The 18,572-nt window shown below is 50.9% G+C and overlaps 1 protein-coding gene across 1 annotated transcript; it reads right to left on the bottom strand.

The window, feature by feature from the left end:
- Positions 1-1,009: 1,009 nt before the first annotated feature.
- On the bottom strand, positions 1,010-17,959 carry CCDC15 (coiled-coil domain containing 15). Its single transcript, XM_074927483.1, has 12 exons — positions 17,913-17,959; positions 16,980-17,177; positions 14,823-14,972; positions 13,750-13,932; positions 12,794-12,892; positions 8,594-8,677; positions 8,320-8,484; positions 6,805-6,924; positions 4,624-4,727; positions 2,250-2,426; positions 2,032-2,180; positions 1,010-1,330 (listed from the first exon to the last, which is right to left on the bottom strand). The coding sequence occupies exons 2-12, from the start codon at positions 17,151-17,153 to the stop codon at positions 1,209-1,211; spliced, it is 1,527 nt and encodes a 508-aa protein (XP_074783584.1). The 5' UTR covers positions 17,154-17,177; positions 17,913-17,959; the 3' UTR covers positions 1,010-1,208.
- Between the last annotated feature and the right edge of the window lie 613 nt (positions 17,960-18,572).

Genomic DNA, 18,572 nt, shown 5'->3' with positions numbered 1-18,572 from the left:
TCAGAGGATCCCATTTACGCTGCCGGGACAGAGCCAGATCCTGAGGTGAAGCAGCAGCAATGGCGTTATTTAACCGCGATGCCTTTGAACCAACCCCCCAAACCAGCCCATGGGGGGGGGGCTGCTCCAGCCCCTCGAGGGAGGTGGAAACGGGGTTCCCCGGGGTGCGAGCAAGGACTTGGGGACCTGCCAAGGAAACACTTGTCCTCAGCTGCCCCAGCACACAGCCCTGCCCTCAAATCAATTAAAAAAACCACATTTACAGCTTTAGTTCTTTGCTTCCCTGGCCCCAGCACATACAAAAACGTCCCTGGCCAGATCCTGCCCTTTAAAAATCAGCCTCAACACCATGGCGTCTTCTCCTGACGCAAATAGCGGTTAATAAATAGCACCATGAAGAAGTCAGTGAATGATTTTCCAGCAGGAATGGAGGAGCAGCCCCTGGCTGGGCGCCTGCTCTGCTACCTCTGGACCAGGGTCGGGGGTTTGCTTCGCACTCGGGGAAAAGAAAGCACCTGCCACGCTCGGCCACCCATCCTTCCTGCCGCAGTTAATACTGGAGTAAATATTAATGATGGGTTATGTTGCAACCTCTGTCCAGGAACACATTAGCCCAGCGGTGGCATTTTTGGTAAAAAGGAGAGTCACACACACCTGGAGATTAAATACAGTTTGTTTTTTTTCCTAGAGAGAAAAAAAAAAGCTCCTTTCTGGAGTAAAACAGAGGCTGTGGGAGCATGGGTCAGGTAGGGAGCAGGGGAGATGTTACTAGAGGAGAAGTCCTCAGCCAGAAGAAAGGAGCAATAAATACCTGGCTCTGGACTGTGACCAGAGCAGCAGGGGCTAGTGGGAGCCACAGGGCAATGGAGAGAAGGGAGTGGGAAGGAAGAGGTTAGAAACCCTCCCAGTTTCTAACCCAGAGAGATCCTGACCCTGGTGCCTCATTTCTCCTTATTTCACTCTGCCAATGAGACAAACAACCCTTGAAAACAGTTTATTTGGAGCTGAACACCAACATTCAAGTGCCTGCCTATAAACCAGCCCCGCTGAGTAATGGGACCAACTCCTGGTCCAGCCAAGCACAGGCAAGGGAGAGGGGCAGCTTAAACCTGAGCTTAAGGTGGTGGAGAGCAAAGGCGCAGCCCTGCCCTCTACTTCCAACAGTTCCCAAAATGCAGGAGGGGAACGACGGGCCGCTGCTGTCGTCGTCACAGGGGCCTCCCCCAGCGAGCGCAGAGAGCAGCCAAGTCTCGGAGCGGGGGCCTCACCGAGGAGCTCGTGTCTGCAGGGTCACAGGATGAGATGATGGACTGCAGAGCGTGGCTGTAGGCTGAGCGGGAAGGGAACACAGAAGCAGGGTTAAGAGATGAAAGTTTCACTTACAGCCCGAAACTGGGCTCGGCTGCAGCCTTTGACCATGAAGGAGAGAGAGAAGAACTGGTTTTCAAGATTAATCAACATGCCTGTAGTTTTCCACATGCTTGTTTGCATGCTCTGCATGATTACGAGCCTGGGAAAGCCAAAGGTTTTCATAAAGCCCTAATTTCTCTATTTTTTTTTTTTCCCCAGAAGACAACTCCCAGTTGCTCAGCCAAGTACTCTCCCAAGGTGTACTCAAAACCAGAGCACTCTCCATGACCTAACAAAGACAATTTCCACCACCTTCTTGCATCCCCCCAGCAGAAGATTCAGCATTAAGGCAAAGAGGTTTTCAGTGCCAAGCCTGTTTTACAGTGTTTTCCTCATGGTTCTCCCTCTACCAACACACATATGTATTACAGCAGTGTTATTTAATGCGTTAGAGAGGCTGGTGCTTTGCTGAGGGTGCCACTAAGTTCCCTGAAGGAACACAGGAAGAAGTTGGGTTAGACAAAAAGCAGCAGAGCACCTGACTTGCCCTCTCTGGACTATGTAGGAGCATCTCTGAACAGCAGCCCAGGACCACAGAAACATCCAGCCACGTCTGATTCCTCCCCGTATACTCAGGGTCCATCTAGATGCCCCCTCTCCAGAAACAGGAGCTCCTCCTACCTTTGTGGTTTTTGTAGAAGACACAGTTGTTGGCACAGGTATCCGGGTGGGAGTCCCAGAAATCAGACCCGCAGGAGCATAGCGGGGGCAAGTCAATGTTATAGAGCTTGATCTTCTCCCTCATCTGGGCCCTCAAAGCTTCAAGGTACCTGCAAGGGATAAATTATTCACCTGTGCCAGTAACACCTGGCTCCACGCAAGAGGGGATCCAGCCGTACCTCACATGCTCCTTATTTCGCTGTTTTTCCTTAATCATCTTCTCTCTCCTCTCCACCAGTTTCAGCTGGGCCAGGCTCTCACAGGCTCCCTCTCCTGGGGAGGGCCCTTGCTGGGCAGCCACCTCCCGCATCCTCTGCTCCTCCGCGCGGCGCTGGTTCTCGTTCTTGCTCTTAATCCTGCAGGCACATACTCACTTAGAGAAGGAGCTTCCCCACCACCCCCTCCACTCCCCTGGTTGTAAGATCAGGGCAGGTGGATCTAGATGCTCCCACTGCCTTTGCCCAAACCACTCCACTAATCGCAGACATTCTAAGCTTTAAATACAAAACAGTAAAAAAATGCTTTCCGAGCCTCTTTTCTTTCCCCCCCTACCACAATACCAGCCTATGAACGCTCCCCTGCCCTTGTCCTCCTCCTGCCTGCTAGTCTTCTCACCGTCCTGGCCTTCTCCCCCATCACATTCACACGTGCTCCTGTTAGGAAGCGCCACCTGCAGTTCCCCAAAAGAGCTGTTCTTCTGTCCTTCCAAAACCAAGAGCGGTGCCTGAGCTCTTTCATATCCACCAGAAAGGATCAACAGCTCAGCTTCCTCACTTCTGATTCCTTCTGACTGTGGGGCAGCCTGGATCCTACCCTAAGCTGTCCTTGCACCTTCCAGGACAGGGCTGCAGAAAAGAGCTACGTACAGCAGAGAAGCTCCAAAGATCCCACACCTACTCACTCCAAGACAGGCTTTAAGAGGCGTTTTTAACCAAATCTTCCTCTGTTTCCTCAATCTCCCTTGCACCCTCCAGCCGTTTTGGTGGAATCTGGGTTGTGTTAAGTCACACCAAACGCAAAGCACGTTCCCTTGACAAGTAACAATTACAAAGCACAAAGATTTAAACTGAAGCATCTGCCATTTTATTCCTGCTGATGAGGACCAAATGCAATAACATGTTACAGGCTGATCACTGCCAAAAGGCATTTATAAAAAAAAAAAAAAAATCAAGGCTGGGTAGAAGCCAGGGGGAGAAAGCGTAATTGAAGGGGACATTTCGGATGTTACTCCATTTGGGGGGTCAAATCTTTACATGGAGAAGGAAAGCGCTGAAGTAAAACTTCTCTAGTCAAGTTATAAACTCAAAAATGTTTTTTAAATGAAGTGGTAATAGAGCCTTAACTACCCCACCATAAATCTTCTGCTATAGAAACTAAGGCCAAGGCCAACTTAAGGCTTTACACTTAAGTAAATTACAAAACCAGCTCTTTTCCGCATACACTTAGCAGCTTGCAGCTCCATCAGCATCCCTGCAACGGGGGGGGGGATCCTCACTAACTAGGAAGTCCCTGGTGTCTCGCCAGCACTTGCAGGGCAAGAAAAGGTCTCTGAAGCTCCCAAGTGCGATTTAGAAGTCAGGAATGTGGCTGGAGGAACGTTTCTTTCGACTGAAAAGTGACTGTGAAGATGCTGCCCTGGGGTGTCTGTCCTGCTCCCACAGGGCCTGGCCCCTGCAGAGCTGGCCTTAGAGACAGAGATGGTCAGAGCTACATAGTTTTATTTTAGAGCAAGCCAGAGACAAAAAAAAAAAAATAATAAAACTAAGAGTATCTTTCCTATTTTGGTGTGAAGTTGCAGAGCTCCTCCTTAACAAACCCCTTAAAAGGGAGAAGATGACTAAACCACCAAAACAAGTACCGATACTTTTACACAGATACCGAGTTTTCAACTGCGGAACAAATGCTGGGACATTTTTTATTACACTATATACGTTTATAGCTGTGAGGGTGAAGGGTCTGGTATTAAAAACCCAAGAGATAAGATCAATTTAACAACAGTGATGTGACCTCACCCCAAAGTTTCTAAACACAGACTGTGTAGAATAAGGTCTTGGGATCAGTTCCCAAGAGATGCAGTGTAGGGAGCTGCACCTCTCCCAGCCTGATGTTTCAGTTCCCAACTCCTGTCCAAGCTGCACGGGGACTTGGAAACTCAACACAGCCCAAGGGTCTCTCCTGGGAATGAATCCCACCCCAAGGTTAACAGATCGGGCACTAAAATAAACCCAGGAGATAAGCCAGGCTTTACAACTGGCATTCATATTGCAGAGCTTCTTTCAACATACTCCCAGATTTCTAAAAAATTGATAAAGCGGCCTTTTTTAATCCATCAGGGCAGCTTGCAGCCAAGGAGACAGAATGCTACTCATCGTGGGGACTATTTTTTTTTTTTCAATATCAAGCTGCACGGTCTTCTCAAAGCCTCTGTATTTGGGCTGCAGCAACACTTCCCAAAATACCCGCTGCCTCGCTCACACCCCAAGCACACGAGACCCCAAGGGTGGCCCTGGGATGCAGCGATGCCGAGACTGGCTCTCATCTGCGGGTACTCACTGGGTGATTCTCTTCTGCCTCTCCTTCTGCCTCTGCTGCTCCCTCACTTGCTCACGCTCGATATTCATGAAGAGGCGCCGGTATCTCAGGTACTCATTCTGACGCTGCAGGAAAGAAGAGACACCTCTGAGAAGGAAGTCTGGGAGCAGGCTGGGATTGACAGCAAGTGGAAGGAGGGTGCAGAGAGGGGGGATGAGTCTCTGGAGCCAAGGAGCCAGCGCCAGGCCCCGAGGGAATGGCCTCAAGCTGCCCAGGGCAGGGTCAGGCTGGCTCTGAGGAAGGATTTCTGTGCAGAAGGGGCTGTTGGGCGTTGGAATGGGCTGCCCAGGGCAGGGGGGGAGTCCCCGGGATCCCTGGGGGGGTTGAAGAGTCGGGCTGAGCCAGCGCTGAGGGATCTGGGGGAGTTGGGAACGGTCAGGGTGAGGGTCATGGTTGGGCTGGAGGAGCTTCAAGGGCTTTTCCAACCCGGATGATTCTGTGGTATCAGCGCTCAGCGTGTTTTCTGGAGCACAGGTCTATCATAATAGAAACCTCACTCCTTCCCCAAGAGACCCTCAGACGTCTCCTCCTGTACATGCCCCAGGACTGAGAAGCTGGAGAGACTGTGGGTCAGCTCAGAGAGGGCAACTGAGGTGTCTCAGCTTTGTACCAGCACCCCTTGACTGAACCTTCCTACAGATGGAAGCTCTGACATCTGACAAACTCCTAAACTCTCACTTTCCTGGGGGTAAGAGAGCTGGTTCCCACTTCACCAGAGGACTATGAGCTACAGTCCAAGAATTACAGTCCATCCGGGGACTGGCGGTCATTTGCAGTTCACTGAAAACATGTATCTCCAAAAAGGAAAAAAAAAAAAAAGAAAGCACGTACCACACCAAACTGGACCCACTACACACAGGAGAACCACAGAGGTGGCAAACTCATTGCTGAGAGAAATTTAAGAGCCCCGCAGGGAACAACTCCAACACAGATACTGCATGAGGAGGTTTAGTGTCTGGGCTAACTCCACCAGTGCTGCAAAGGTAGGGAAACCTCACGGCTAAAGCTCACACCAAAAGCCTCCCGCCCCCACGGGAATCAGGCAGCACACAGATTGAGCTCCATGATGCCAGAAAATTTAAGGCGTGGATTTTTCCTCATCAACGCCAAGAGTTTTGGGCTGAGTTTGTCCATCTTGCCCAGCGGAAAACGCCCCACACAGCTGGAGATAAAGGAGCAGGAGAGATCGCCAGGCTGAAAGAGGAGAAAGCTGGATGGAAAAAACCCATGCGGAAGAGAGTGCTGCAAAACCAGTTATCTCAGGATGGATCAGAGCCAAGGAGATAAAAAGCAAAGGGGCAGAGGGAACCGCTGGGGGAAGGAGCTGCCTGACAGGCCCCAGCTGCTGCCACGCCATCTAGAAACCACAACCGGATTTTGAATCAGCCTGTTGGAAAAATGCACATAAAAACAACAAAAAAGCAGCAATTTTTTTTTCAAAGTCCTTTCGAGTTTTACTGAAAAAAGCCAACAAAAGAAGAGGGAAGTACTCCACATCAGAAGCAGGAAAATAAAAGTCACTTCCTTTAGACATTCAAGAGAAACATCATCTCTCTGCATGAGCTAAACTGTCCTGGACGCAGGCTGGTAAATAAAATTTATGACAATTTAAATAAAATTGTTGTAAAAATCAGACATTCAGCATCAGACCTGCAGTGTGTGCTTGAAAGCCACCGTCCCACTGCCTGGTAGTTGCTGATATGGTAGAAACCTTTATAATTCCCAGCTTTATACCCAAACAAGATAAAGTGGATTTTGTTCCTTCTTTTTTTTTTTTTTCCCCTAAAAGCATTTTTGGCAGCTCCCGTTTCTCTCCGTGCAACTACAGAAAGCGACACCTTTGTTTTACCAGGCGAAACGAACGCTCCAACCCTTCAGGGTTATTCAGAGCCCCTGTTTCGTGGGAGGAGCGCGTAAGGGCTGAGCTTATGGTCACGACAAGACCTTAAAAAAAGAACCCAATGGGTTTGCCCAAGACCTGAGACACAACCAGCGCCAACAAACTTACAACCCTAGTCGATGCTTTGAAATTAAGGCTGCTCTTGAGGCTTCTTATCTGTGCTAGCAGCATCCACTATGCTCAACCCCTTTCAGTCCTGAAATGGAGATGAAACAATGAGGACTTGGCTCCAGAGGACAAACCTGCTTCTTGGTTTCCTCACGGTCTACACCAGCCCAGAGGACGAGGGGAGCTTGGTCATCAGCGTGCAGCCTCTGCGGCGGCTCGGGCAAGCTCGAGTCCTTCACTGATCCATCACAGAACTGGAAGATAACATAAGAAAGCAGCATCTTCACAGTCAAGTTTCTCATCTTCCCTCAGCAAAATACTCCTAGCTGGAGGTGCATTCTCTATGCAGGATCCCTACAGTCCTCAGCAGAGTAACTCACCTTTTTTTTTTTTTTAGGGTCTCGGTTGGCTATAGACAGGAGACACTCATGGAACATCTCTGTGCAGAGGCACGAGCACCAAAACTTTGTCAAAACAATTCTAAAGATATCCTTGGAGGGGGTTTATGGTTTACCTTAAATGTGGATTCACACCTCCCCTCCCCAAACGTTCATTACAAACTTCACAAAATGCAAGAAAAACAACAATACAAATAATAATAAAAATAACAAGTGTCAGGGGAATTCAACAGCCAATGTCTCCCAAAACCTCAGCATAAACCTCCACCTTCTTCCCTCTGCTCAACATTTAAGCCAGTATTTCTGCTCCTGGCTGGACTAATCACCAGCATGTGCTGCTGTAACCATCAAGTATTGGCTAACTACTCCAGGTAATCAGGGCAAAACATTTCCACACACCTCAGATGCTTAATGAAAGCCTGAAAACAAAAGAGGCATCAATAAATACATCAGCTCAGTCCTCATGAACAGATTCACAGAACCTCTAAGGGAGGTGTTTCACCAGCCCAAGGCACAGGAATTGTCACCCCCAGCCCTGATGTAAAGGGGTTTTGGTTTGTTTGGTTGGGTTTTTTTTCTTTTCTAGTTGGTTTCTGGATGATTTTGCACCACCCACAGCTCTTCCACCCTGCTGCTGCCTCCAAGCGGGGCTCTGGACCGGAGGCAGTTGCAGGTCCTGCCGGCTGTGGCGCTCAGTTAAGCATACGATGCAATTGCACACAGTCTCAGATTTCTGCTGAGCGCCAGCCAACTGGCATCACAAGGCAGGCACAAATAAAACCCTTTTTGAAGCCACAGCTGCAAGATGAAAGCAGAGAAACAGAAGCCGCCAATCTCACTTCGTTTTGACACTCTTGAGCCTGTTTTGATGACAGTAGACTTAAGAGTTAACAGGCCTGAGGGAGCAACTGCTCTCCTGCAACAGCAGCCTCTGCTGAAATAAACCCAAATCCCAACGGTTCGAACCTCTCACAGAATCATTCAGGTTGGAAAAGCCCCTCGGGATCACCCAGTCCAACCCTCAGCCCCACTCTACAAAGTTCTCCCCTACCCCACATCCCCCCACAGCTCATCCCAACAACCCTTAAACCCCCCCAGGGATGGGGACTCCCCCCTCCCTGGGCAGCCTGTTCCACTCTCTGACCACTCTGTCTCTGAAAAATTTTTTCCTAATGTCCAGTCTGAACCTCCCCTGTTGCAGTTTAAATCCATCTCTCAAGACCAACTGGCCCAGCCCTGTAGGAGTCTTACTTTTTCAAATTCAATTTTGATGTAGAAGTCATCATCTTGCTCAGCCTGCTGCAGGGCCGTCCCCTGGTCTTGCAGTTCAGCTGGAAGATCGTGATGCCCTGCCCGAAGCATTTCCTCACTCTCATCTCCTGTGGGCACCGCCGCTGTCTTGCAAGACTCTGGTTTCTGGAGGAGAAGGGAACAGACCAGCAGAAACATGGAATTCAAACGTGGCTGCTTCGGTGCCGAGGGCAAATTCAACATCCTCATGCACAGGTTCAGAAGTAGCTTTAACCCGAGGGTGCTTGCTCTGTAGAGTCAGGAGAGACCTGGTGAGCAGCAACACCACGCGTTCAAGCATCACCGCAGGGCACGAGAGCTGGAAAAAAAAATATCTGAATTTAGCTGGGTAATTCGTGACTACGTTCTCACCAACTGCAGAAACAGAGGGACAGATGTGTGTGGGGTGAAGGAAAGGCAAGGAAAAGACCTCTCCAGGCGCTGTTTCGCAACTGCAAGGAGTTGGGGGGGATCTCTGGAGTGACACTCTAGTACGTAGCATACTCCTTCAGATGGTAAGTGGGCAGGCTCCCCGGTGGCAATTAACAATATTTTGAGAGGCAGCAGATTGTTTCCTACAAAATAAAAAATGAAAATGCCAGAAGCAAGCTTGGAGCCAGGATTTTTTTTTTTCCCCCCTGCCTTGATGTCCCTTCAGCATGCTAGGAAGGGAAGAGCAGGGCTGCTGAGAGTGGCAGAGGATGGATCAACAGGAAGAGAGCAGGTCACACCAGGGATCCCTGGAGGTGGCTCTGCTGCCATAAAAGAAGGACGGAGACAGGCCGGAGTTATTTGGTAGGTGTAGGAATTACTCTATGGACCCTGTTATGGCAGAAACACAACACAGAAGAGCTGCTTCAGTGAGGAACAGAGAAGAAATGAATGGTGAAGCCGCCCCTCGATGAGTGGGTTCAGTTTTGGGCAAAACCTCACCCCAAAAAGGCCACTGAATGACTCGAGCGTGGCCAGAGAAGGGCAACGGAGCTGGGGCAGGGTCTGGAGCACAGGTCTGCTGGGGAGCGGCTGGGGGAACTGGGGGGGTTCAGTCTGGAGAAGAGGAGGCTGAGGGGAGACCTCCTGGCCCTCTGCAACTCCCTGCCGGGAGGGGGCAGAGAGGGGGGATGAGTCTCTGGAGCCAAGGCCCCAGCGCCAGGCCCCGAGGGAATGGCCTCAAGCTGCCCAGGGCAGGGTCAGGCTGTCTCTGAGGAAGGATTTCTGTGCAGAAGGGGCTGTTGGGCGTTGGAATGGGCTGCCCAGGGCAGGGGGGGAGTCCCCGGGATCCCTGGAGGGGTTGAAGAGTCGGGCTGAGCCAGCGCTGAGGGATCTGGGGGAGTTGGGAACGGTCAGGGTGAGGGTCATGGTTGGACTGGAGGAGCTTCAAGGGCTTTTCCAACCCAGATGATTCCTTGATTATTGCCGTTCTACCAGAAAGAAGGAAATGAAACTGTGGAAAAAAAATCCACCAACTTTGGGGAATTATCAGTTGAGGAAAAGATTTTGGGTGCTGTCATGCTGGGAACCTACAGCAGTCTACCATACCCTAACGGCAAAGTGGCTGAAGACTTGGTGAGCAGGATCATCTGAAACACAGGACAGGTCATTTCCACCCGATTACCATCTAGGTATCTGCTTGGGAAAGCAGGGAAGAAACTCTCTGAATGTTTTTGACCTGAAAAGAATCGTCTGGAAGAGAAGGACAGCAATGATTTTGGGAATGTGGATTATTGTTTGCAGGGAATACAACTCTTTAGAGGTAAGAAGGAAAAAAAAAAAGAAAAATGCAGAAAACAAGACTGAAGAAGAAGCAACAGTTCCTTTAAACTGAGAAAATGCAAACTAGCTGGCTAGAGTGGAAAGACAAGCAGCACAGTGGGAGACAACCCTGGCTACATCCCAAACTCTTTGTGCACCCGCAATCAATGCCAGCACGGAGGAAGGGGAACACGGGTCAGATTACTGAAGGAATCACTCAGGAGACAACACAAGCACGTGGGGACAAAAAAAACAAAACAAGTGCCAGAAAGGTCAAAGCTCTAAGTAAGATAAGAGAGAACAAGGTAACAAGTCAGGCTTTGAGACTAAAGATTCACTGCTCCAGAAGGACAGCTATCAGGGGACACCGAGATCAACAGCGTTTGATGCTTCTGGGCATCCATGTTCAGCCAAAGACTTGCTCTGAGCTAACAGGAGGAGCCAGAAAAATCTGGGATTATTATTGGGAAGAGTCAGATTATTCCCAGGAGTTGAGGTTTTTAAAGCAGGCAGGACCTGCCCTGGGTTACTGGCAGACAAGCTGCTAACAGCCCACTCCTCCCACACCCCTAAACCTGTGGAGGTCCACATTATCAGAAAAGTGTCTACCTTTAAGTAAAGGAGGGGGAAAGGAAATACTAATGAGAAGATTTTAGCCTCAAGAGTTTAACTGCCTGACTTCTGGAAAAACAAGAGGAAATCACCTCTCAAACTGCCTGTAAACTGTTAGAAAACAAGATAAGCAGCAACGGGCATAAATTTGTCAAGAGCAAGTAGTATCTAGCTGGTTTGAATTTCTCCTACAATAGAAGAAGGCGGCCTCGGGCAAAGTGCAGCAGAAGACATCTCGATTTTAGCTCATCTTTTGACACGGCCTAATTCAACACTTGTGAAAAGAAAAATCGGTTAGATGAAACTATTATACTGGAAGTATAACACTGATTAAAATCACTACCCAGATTCAGTCTCAGGAGTTCACTGCACAAAAATAGAGTAAGAATTAGGTGGGCTCTGCTTGATTTCATTATTGACCTGGATGATGGAAGAAAGAACGACCTTGATTATATTTACCGACCCCACCAAGCCACTTGAAGTTGCACAAGTATTTGAGAACAGGCTAAAAATGCCTGGGTTCAAGCCAAAGAAATCAGCTGGAGTAGTCAGCACAAGGAAATTCAACCAGGACAAAAGCAAAGGGCAAGGCAGTGCACTACAGCAGCAATTACCAAGGCAGCCTTTTGCATCTGAAAAGAAGGGAACAAGCTGCTGCCCTGCCTAGCTGTGAACACGGCAAACCTTCACACAGGGAGAAAGATTCAGATCAATATTAGAGCTTTTTTCCTCTACTCTTGGAGTAATAAAAGAGTACTGGAATAAATCAATGGATCACCCTCTGAATAAACTGCCACAGGAAGCTGTTAAATCCTCCGTGCCAGGGGTATGAAGGGAGTGTAGATTAACTGTAGCTACGCAGGTTCGGGTGGGAGGACGGCCCCGATCCCTCCCAGCCTTGTTTCTCCCTGCCGTGGATGAGTCGCCACAGAACTCCCACGCATTCTTCTCGCCGTGTTCTGCAACCCTCTGGCTTGCAGGGGCAGAGGCTTTATTATTCACGCGAGGCTTTAGTGCTGCTAATAGCAAAGTAATGAATCACTCCATCTCCCTGAGCCTCTGAACACACCGAGGACTTAAGCAGAAGGTACGTTTAGTGTCGGAATCGGGTAATGACGCTTTCGAGCCCGTAATTATACTGTTTCTGTAACTCCTGTTGGCAAAGCTGACTTCCTTGAACAGAAATCCAACAGTACACTGAGGAGGAAGAGCAGGACCAGCCCCTATATAAAAGGTATTTTCTAGATAACAGCCAGCCAAGACCTACTTCACCTTTGATGAACCCGAGAAAGAAATGGGAATGAAGAATTGCAAGACGGGCAGGAAACTAGCTCAGGAGGAGGCACGAAGACAAAATACCAGGTTGGGTCACTGCTGGTGTTCTCCAGGATGGTCAAAGTATGTCAGTTTAAGAAAGGTCTTGGCATAGAAAGCAGGATAATAGCTGTGACACAAAGCTGCTCTTGAGAACTGAAGTGACAAAAGCAGGATGAAATTCAGCAGAACAAAAGGCGAGGCACTCGGCACTGACCTCCTTACATGGCTCCTGTGCACTGCTTCAAGGAAAGCAGATGCGTGCCAACAATTCTTTACCAGAAGCCAGCCCTGCGTAAGGAAAACCCTCCAGATCTTCGCTGCCCACACAAAACAAGGGATTGATGCAAGGGCTGATGCAATGGCTGTTGAAGTCTGCTGAAGAAATAAAGGCACCCAAGAGGAGGGCTGATCATCACATTCCTCCCAGATACCCAGATCACAATCTCAGCCTTTAAAAGAACCTTTTTTGAATCTTGTTTCCTAGTTTATCTCTTGTTAGTCTCTGCAAACAGAGGGGTTTTCACTCACTTTTATCCTGTCGCCTTTCAGAGAAGGCGGCAAGAACAGAGGGGTGGGGCCCTCGGGCAACTGAAATCAACGGGCTAATCATCAGGTGGGGCACAAAAACCGGGTTTGTTTCACTTCTACTAGAGAAACTCACTGAACCATGCTTTGGAATTGCTAATTTAGAGCCAGACCTTCAACTGTTCGCAAGGTAATTCCTCCTACCCTACCCCAGGCACCCCTTGCTCACCTCTCGCCTCCAGATTCCGCCGGGGAGTTCGGGGGCTCCTTGGAGCACGGTTTTACAGGATGCCAGCCTGCGCCGAACTTGCTTCAGGGTTTTGCTAAGCTGCCGTTTAAGAGGGAAGGTAAAGACAAGACAGAAGAAGCGGTCACTAGCAGCTTTCTGTAAGGACTATGCCAAGAACTTCAGCTGCAGCAGGGTCTCCTACCTGGACCAAGGTGCTTGATCAAGGGAGAGCAACTCAATACACAATTAGCTTCACAATTAGGTAATCTACAACCCAAGGTGTCTTTCAGAGCTGCCCAGTGCACTGAAATCCTGATCCAGGCAAGGTAAAGGGCTTGATTACAGTTCATCTGCTTCCAAAACACTTTCCTGAGATGCCACAAGTCCCAGGTCTCTAATTGTCCTGCCCAGAAATGATTCCCCACCCCAAGGGAAGCAGAATGACTCCAGCTCCTCGGCGAACACACGTGCTTTACATGCAGCACAAGCATCACTATTAGAAAAAAAAAAAAAGCAGCAAGCTTAAACCAGTCCCCTAAGGCTGTTTATTCCAAAATTTCCCGCTCCCACACTCCAGCTCTGCAGGAGACAAGCTGCAATGAGGTGGCACCACCTAGTGCCACCTCTCCGATACGACAGGGCTGCGCAGCAACAAGTCCCTGAACGCGGCAGGGGGGGGGTGAAAATTCACTGTATCTACAAGCAAGCAAGGCAAGTTCAACCCCAGCGCCCTTCAGGAAGACATGTACTATCCTTTTTGATGCTCTGATGAGCGCTGGGGAGGAGTACAATATTCAGTAAACCGGCATGAAAATGTAAGCTGGATTTTTTAAAAAAAATTAAAAATTAAGGGATGAGTTGTAAAATAAAAAATATATTGCCTGCCCTGGATTTCAAGCCACAAGCATCCAACAGGCCAAAGTAGGGATGAAAACTGCAGGAGGGGAACTGCTCACCTCGGCAGCTTGCTGCTGGAACGGCTCGTTTCCCATCCCCGGCTGCAGTGCCGGGACGACGGGAGCGCTGGGACTGCAGATTCCGGGCGTGGGGGGGCTCCGAAACAGGCACGTGCTCTTCCTGGGGGTGAAACGCAGCACGGAGCCCGCGTACTGCGCGGCCACGCTGCTCTCCCTCTGCGCCTGCCAGGACACAGACCTCAGAGCTCAAAAGCCACGTGTAAATAAATCTCTAACCGTTGCCTAGCAGGACATCACGCGCACTGCGTGGAAGGCGCTGGCTTCATTTGGTGGCATTTCTTGGGATGGACATTTTTGTTTTCCACATGGAGTGGGGCACAAAGAGCCCCCTCAGGCTCTCAGGGGCATCCACGGGCATTCATGGAGCAGCACTAGCAGAGTTACATGAACACAGCCCCACTTCAGCATGCCTCCCGAGCCCTGGAAACGGCCCAGACACCCCAGGGGTGGCCAAACCCGTTGACATTTCCCTGCATTCCCTTCTTGCTTCACAGTCGGTTCCTGGCAAGTCTCCCTGGCAGTTGTTTAAAAGCAGAAAGGATTCAACATATTCACAGGATAACCTAAAACAAGCCCCCAGGGCTGGGAATGTGGAGACAGGGTGGAAGTGTTGCTGGTGAACTATTTGACTGCCTTGGAAAAGGGGTGGCAGAAATAAGCTGCTTTGCTATAGATGCAACCAGGAGATACCCACACCACTCACAACTCTGGCCTAGCTGTTTTATTTTAACTTAACAGAATTTTAACAATTCTGCTCAGAGCACTGGGACTCTGTTCTGCTGCCGCCCAAGAGAGCCAGTGACCTTTCCATGGGGACACAAAGGACTTAAAGCCCCAGAGCGAGCCAAGGTGTCACGCTGACCCCGCTTGAGGGGACACCATTTGCAGCCACCGGGCCTGGCGTGACCACGAGCTTCCTTGCTTTTTCTTATCAACATCTCGAGGTCTCGTGGGTTGTTTGTGGTTTGGTTTTTGGTTGGGTTTTTTTTAACTCATTTATGCAGGTCTCTCCTGCAAGACCCCTGGCGAGGCAGGGACAGGGATCTGCTTACCGCTTCGTAGGACTTCTGCAGCTGCTGCTTCCTTCGCATCCTGACCTGCTGGTTCACCCGCTGCCTCACCTCTCCCTGGAAGCGTCTCAGGCTGGCTGCCTTCTCCCGTTGCTGCTCCCTCAGCTCCTCCTCCACCTGAAATGCTGAAGCCTGCAAGAGGTAGAAGCAGATTTCAATGATTTTTTTTTTTTTTGCTACATCGCAGCATTATAGCAGCTTGCATTCCATGCTGCCTTCCCACACCTGCATCTGCAAGCCAGGCAAACAGCACCCAGAGCAAAGTTAATGTTTTATTTCTAAATTTGTGCCATAACAGCTTGGACAATGTTGACTGAATTATTATGAGCTTGGATTGACTCTAGCTGGCCAGATACGGAGTGCACACACCTCCTCCTCAAACTCTCTGCAACACACACAGAAAGGGGGGGAAAAAAAAAAAAAAAAGAAGGCAGCTCCATACAGCAGCTCCCAGCTCCTGCTCCCATGAAAGGATGCTCAAGTATTCAAAGCCTGGATCCGAAAGGAACAGGCTGGCCTCTGATCCCATTAACGCTCTGCAAGAGCAAGGCTAGAGGTGTATGAGGGAAGCAGTTTGCAGAGCACAGCACAGGCAGGGCTACAGCTCCGAGAAGGTTTTTACCATCTGAAGTAAAAAGATTAAAAGCAATGACCTAAAAAAGAAACACTTTTTTTTTTTTTTTTTTTTTTTAAGGTTCTCGCTTGAAGTCACGCCAAGCAATTCTGCTGATACTACCACGGTTTAAAGAAAACTGGTATCGCCTTCCTGGCTGTCACCGCAGCACAGCCTAAAGCAAGAAAAAAATCAGTCTGAAGGGATGGAGGAAAGGGGCAAGTCTGAAAATCAACTTAGCAAACGCTAGGTCGGATGCTCCCTACACCCTGCTGACTGCAGGAACGTTACCAGTAGCAAAGCAAGGTCAGCACAACCAAACAAAACGTGAAGGCAGGGAGAAATCTGCGCTGTTAACGATGAAACCCAGCCAGAGCTACAGAAAACAGCGCCGCCGCCAGCTCGCTCCGCTCCCCCTTGGCAACCTCATTAGCAATTCTGATGCAGCAGGCATTCATATATATTTTTTAATATGATCTGCTAGCGTAAAAAAGTATATTAAATAAGCTCTGATAACCCTGTGCACTTTTATGCACACCTGAAGGCACCTAAAAGCTCCTGTGCTGGGGGGAGGACTGGGAGTGCCCAGGGCCCCCCCGAAGCAGTCAGGAAGAGTTCGGCTCCCCCAGAAGTTTCATGGTGCCAAGGTGGAAGTTATGTGGAATATGGAGATGATTCATTTCCATATATTATCTCAACCTTTCAGGATTTAAATTACAATATGGAAATAAATCATCTCAGAAGGGCAGAAGCTTCTGTAACGTTTAGACGTTAATTACAGGGGACTGAACTCATCATCCTATATTTAATGCACTTTTAGTCCTCTTGTAATAACCCTCAAAGCAGAAATCCCTGAGATAAGCATCGATAAAGATTTTCTTAAGTGTTTCTAATGGGGTACAGCAGAGATTGGCTCCAGACCCTGAAACATTCAAATTTTTTTTTTTTTAAAAATAAGCAACGTGGAATAAAATCTTGGCTCACCCACATCCTTTATGGATGAACAGGAAGGCAAAGATATGGGGGGGACCAGTCAGCTGGGTACAGCCAGGAATGGTGAGAAAAGAACCTCACACGGTGGGGCACGAACCTGGTAAGTTTTCGCTGCACTACCTACACTGGAGGGGAACTTCTAGAAAGCAATGTATTGAAAATCTAAAGGCCTAGTCAAAATTAAAAGCACCCAGTACAAATAACTAAGCAATCAACAGCAGCTGATTAGAGTGCTGGCTGGATTCCTCACTGGACCGGTGTTTAAAACCGATGGGTTTCTCCTGCAAAAACACAGCTTGAGGGAAATCAACTCCAGACTCATATAAACGGGCCACCAAGCCCTATGGTCACCACAGTGGCTTTTGACCCTACTAAAAAAAAAATTAAATTTATTTTGAGGAGCAGCACTCCTGGCTGCCTTCAAACAGAGATAGATCTCATTTCCAGCTCTGGTCGCCCCCCTGAGTTTACTGGCACGACTGGAGGGGTTGGTGACACCCCGACAAGACCCGCCAGCCCAGAGCAGCACTCACGAAGGCCAGGCTCTCCTCTGGCTGGCCCAGGCCACTCTCCACCCAGATGCCCACGGGAGCCACGCTCTGGCTCCTCTGGGCCAGCACCCGCCAGCTCTGCTGCAGGGGTCTTGCTTGACGGCCCCCCGGGTGCTCCCCGGCCCCCCGGGGCTGTTCCTTGGTGGGCGGCAGCATCTGGGCACCACGGCGGGTTTGGCCCTGGGGAAGGGGCACAGGGGTGAGTGTGTCCCCCAGGTACCCCAACCTGCACGCACAGACACCCCCCCCACCCAACCCCCATCTCCTGCACCCCTAGGTATCCCAAATGCACCCACAGCCCCCCCCTCACCCAAGCCCCCATCTCCTGCACCCCCAGGTACCCCAACCTGCACCCACTGCTCCCCCCTCACCCAAACCCCTATCTCCTGCACCCCTAGGTATCCCAAATGCACCCACAGCCCCCCCCTCACCCAAGCCCCCATGTCCTGCACCCCAGGTACCCCAACCTGCACCCACTGCTCCCCCCTCACCCAAACCCCTATCTCCTGCACACCGCACCCCACTGCCCCCCCCACCGCTGTACCCCCCCAGTTACCCAACCCCGGGGCTCCCCACGGCAGCCCTGCAGCCCCCCCCCCAGTGACTGGGGACCCCCAACCCCTCGCTGAGCGCCTCTACCTCATCAGCGCACCCCCTCCCCACTGACTGCCCCCCGGGCCCCCGCACGTTCAGCCCCCCGGGCCCCCGCACGTTCAGCCCCCCGGGCCCCCCTTACACTCCCCTCAGCCCCAGCACCCCCATACCCCCGGGCACGCCCCCCCAATGCCCTCACCCACCGCGCCCCCCCGCAGCTTCACCTCCCCACAACCCCCTCCCCCCCCGGGCACCCCCAGACCTTGATTCCCCTGCCGCACCCCTTCCCAGGCCCCACCGGCCCCCCCAGGCCGCACCAACCGCCGCTTCCGCCTCAACCGACGCTTTGAATCCCGGCGCCACTTCCGCCCGCCTGGCCCCGCCCACGGCCCCGCCCACGGCCCCCGCTCCTCTGGCCCCGCCCCCACAGTGTCCCGGAGCCGCGGGTTCGCGTCCCGCCGCGGCGTCCAAGGTGGGGAGTTGGGGGGGTGTGTTTGTGTCTGTGTCTGTGTGGTGACTCTTCTGTGCACCCCCCCCGCGGGACATGCCCGAAACAGCCCCCTGGGCATCCCTAAAACGTCCTCCAGAGCATTCCCCAGAGCATCCCCCTGAAAGCCCCCCCAGATATCCCCGCAGTGTCCCCCATAGCATCCCCGAACCCTCCCAAAGCATCTTCTTACCACATCTTCCCACAACGTCCCCCCAAAAATCCCCCCAGAGCATCTCCCTATCATGTCCTCCCAAAAAGTCCCCCCCAAAACACCTTCCCATAACATCCCCCTATAACACCCCCCCCACACACACACAAAAACATCTCCCCCAAAGCATCTCCATCCCACTGGGGCCAGATGCTCGAGGCCTCGACCTCTTTTGAGGGCCGGGGAGCCTCCTCGGGGGGTGGCTCACTGGGGCGATGAGCTTGGCAGGTCTCAGAGAGGGGGTGGGAAGTGGCTCCGGGCATCCTGCCCTGCATCCCGGCTG

Source organism: Athene noctua, chromosome 26, assembly GCF_965140245.1.
Source record: "Athene noctua chromosome 26, bAthNoc1.hap1.1, whole genome shotgun sequence".
Classification (NCBI taxonomy): domain Eukaryota; kingdom Metazoa; phylum Chordata; class Aves; order Strigiformes; family Strigidae; genus Athene; species Athene noctua.
The sequence above is the reverse complement of the archived record's forward strand: the minus strand, read 5'-3'. Positions and strand labels throughout refer to the sequence as shown.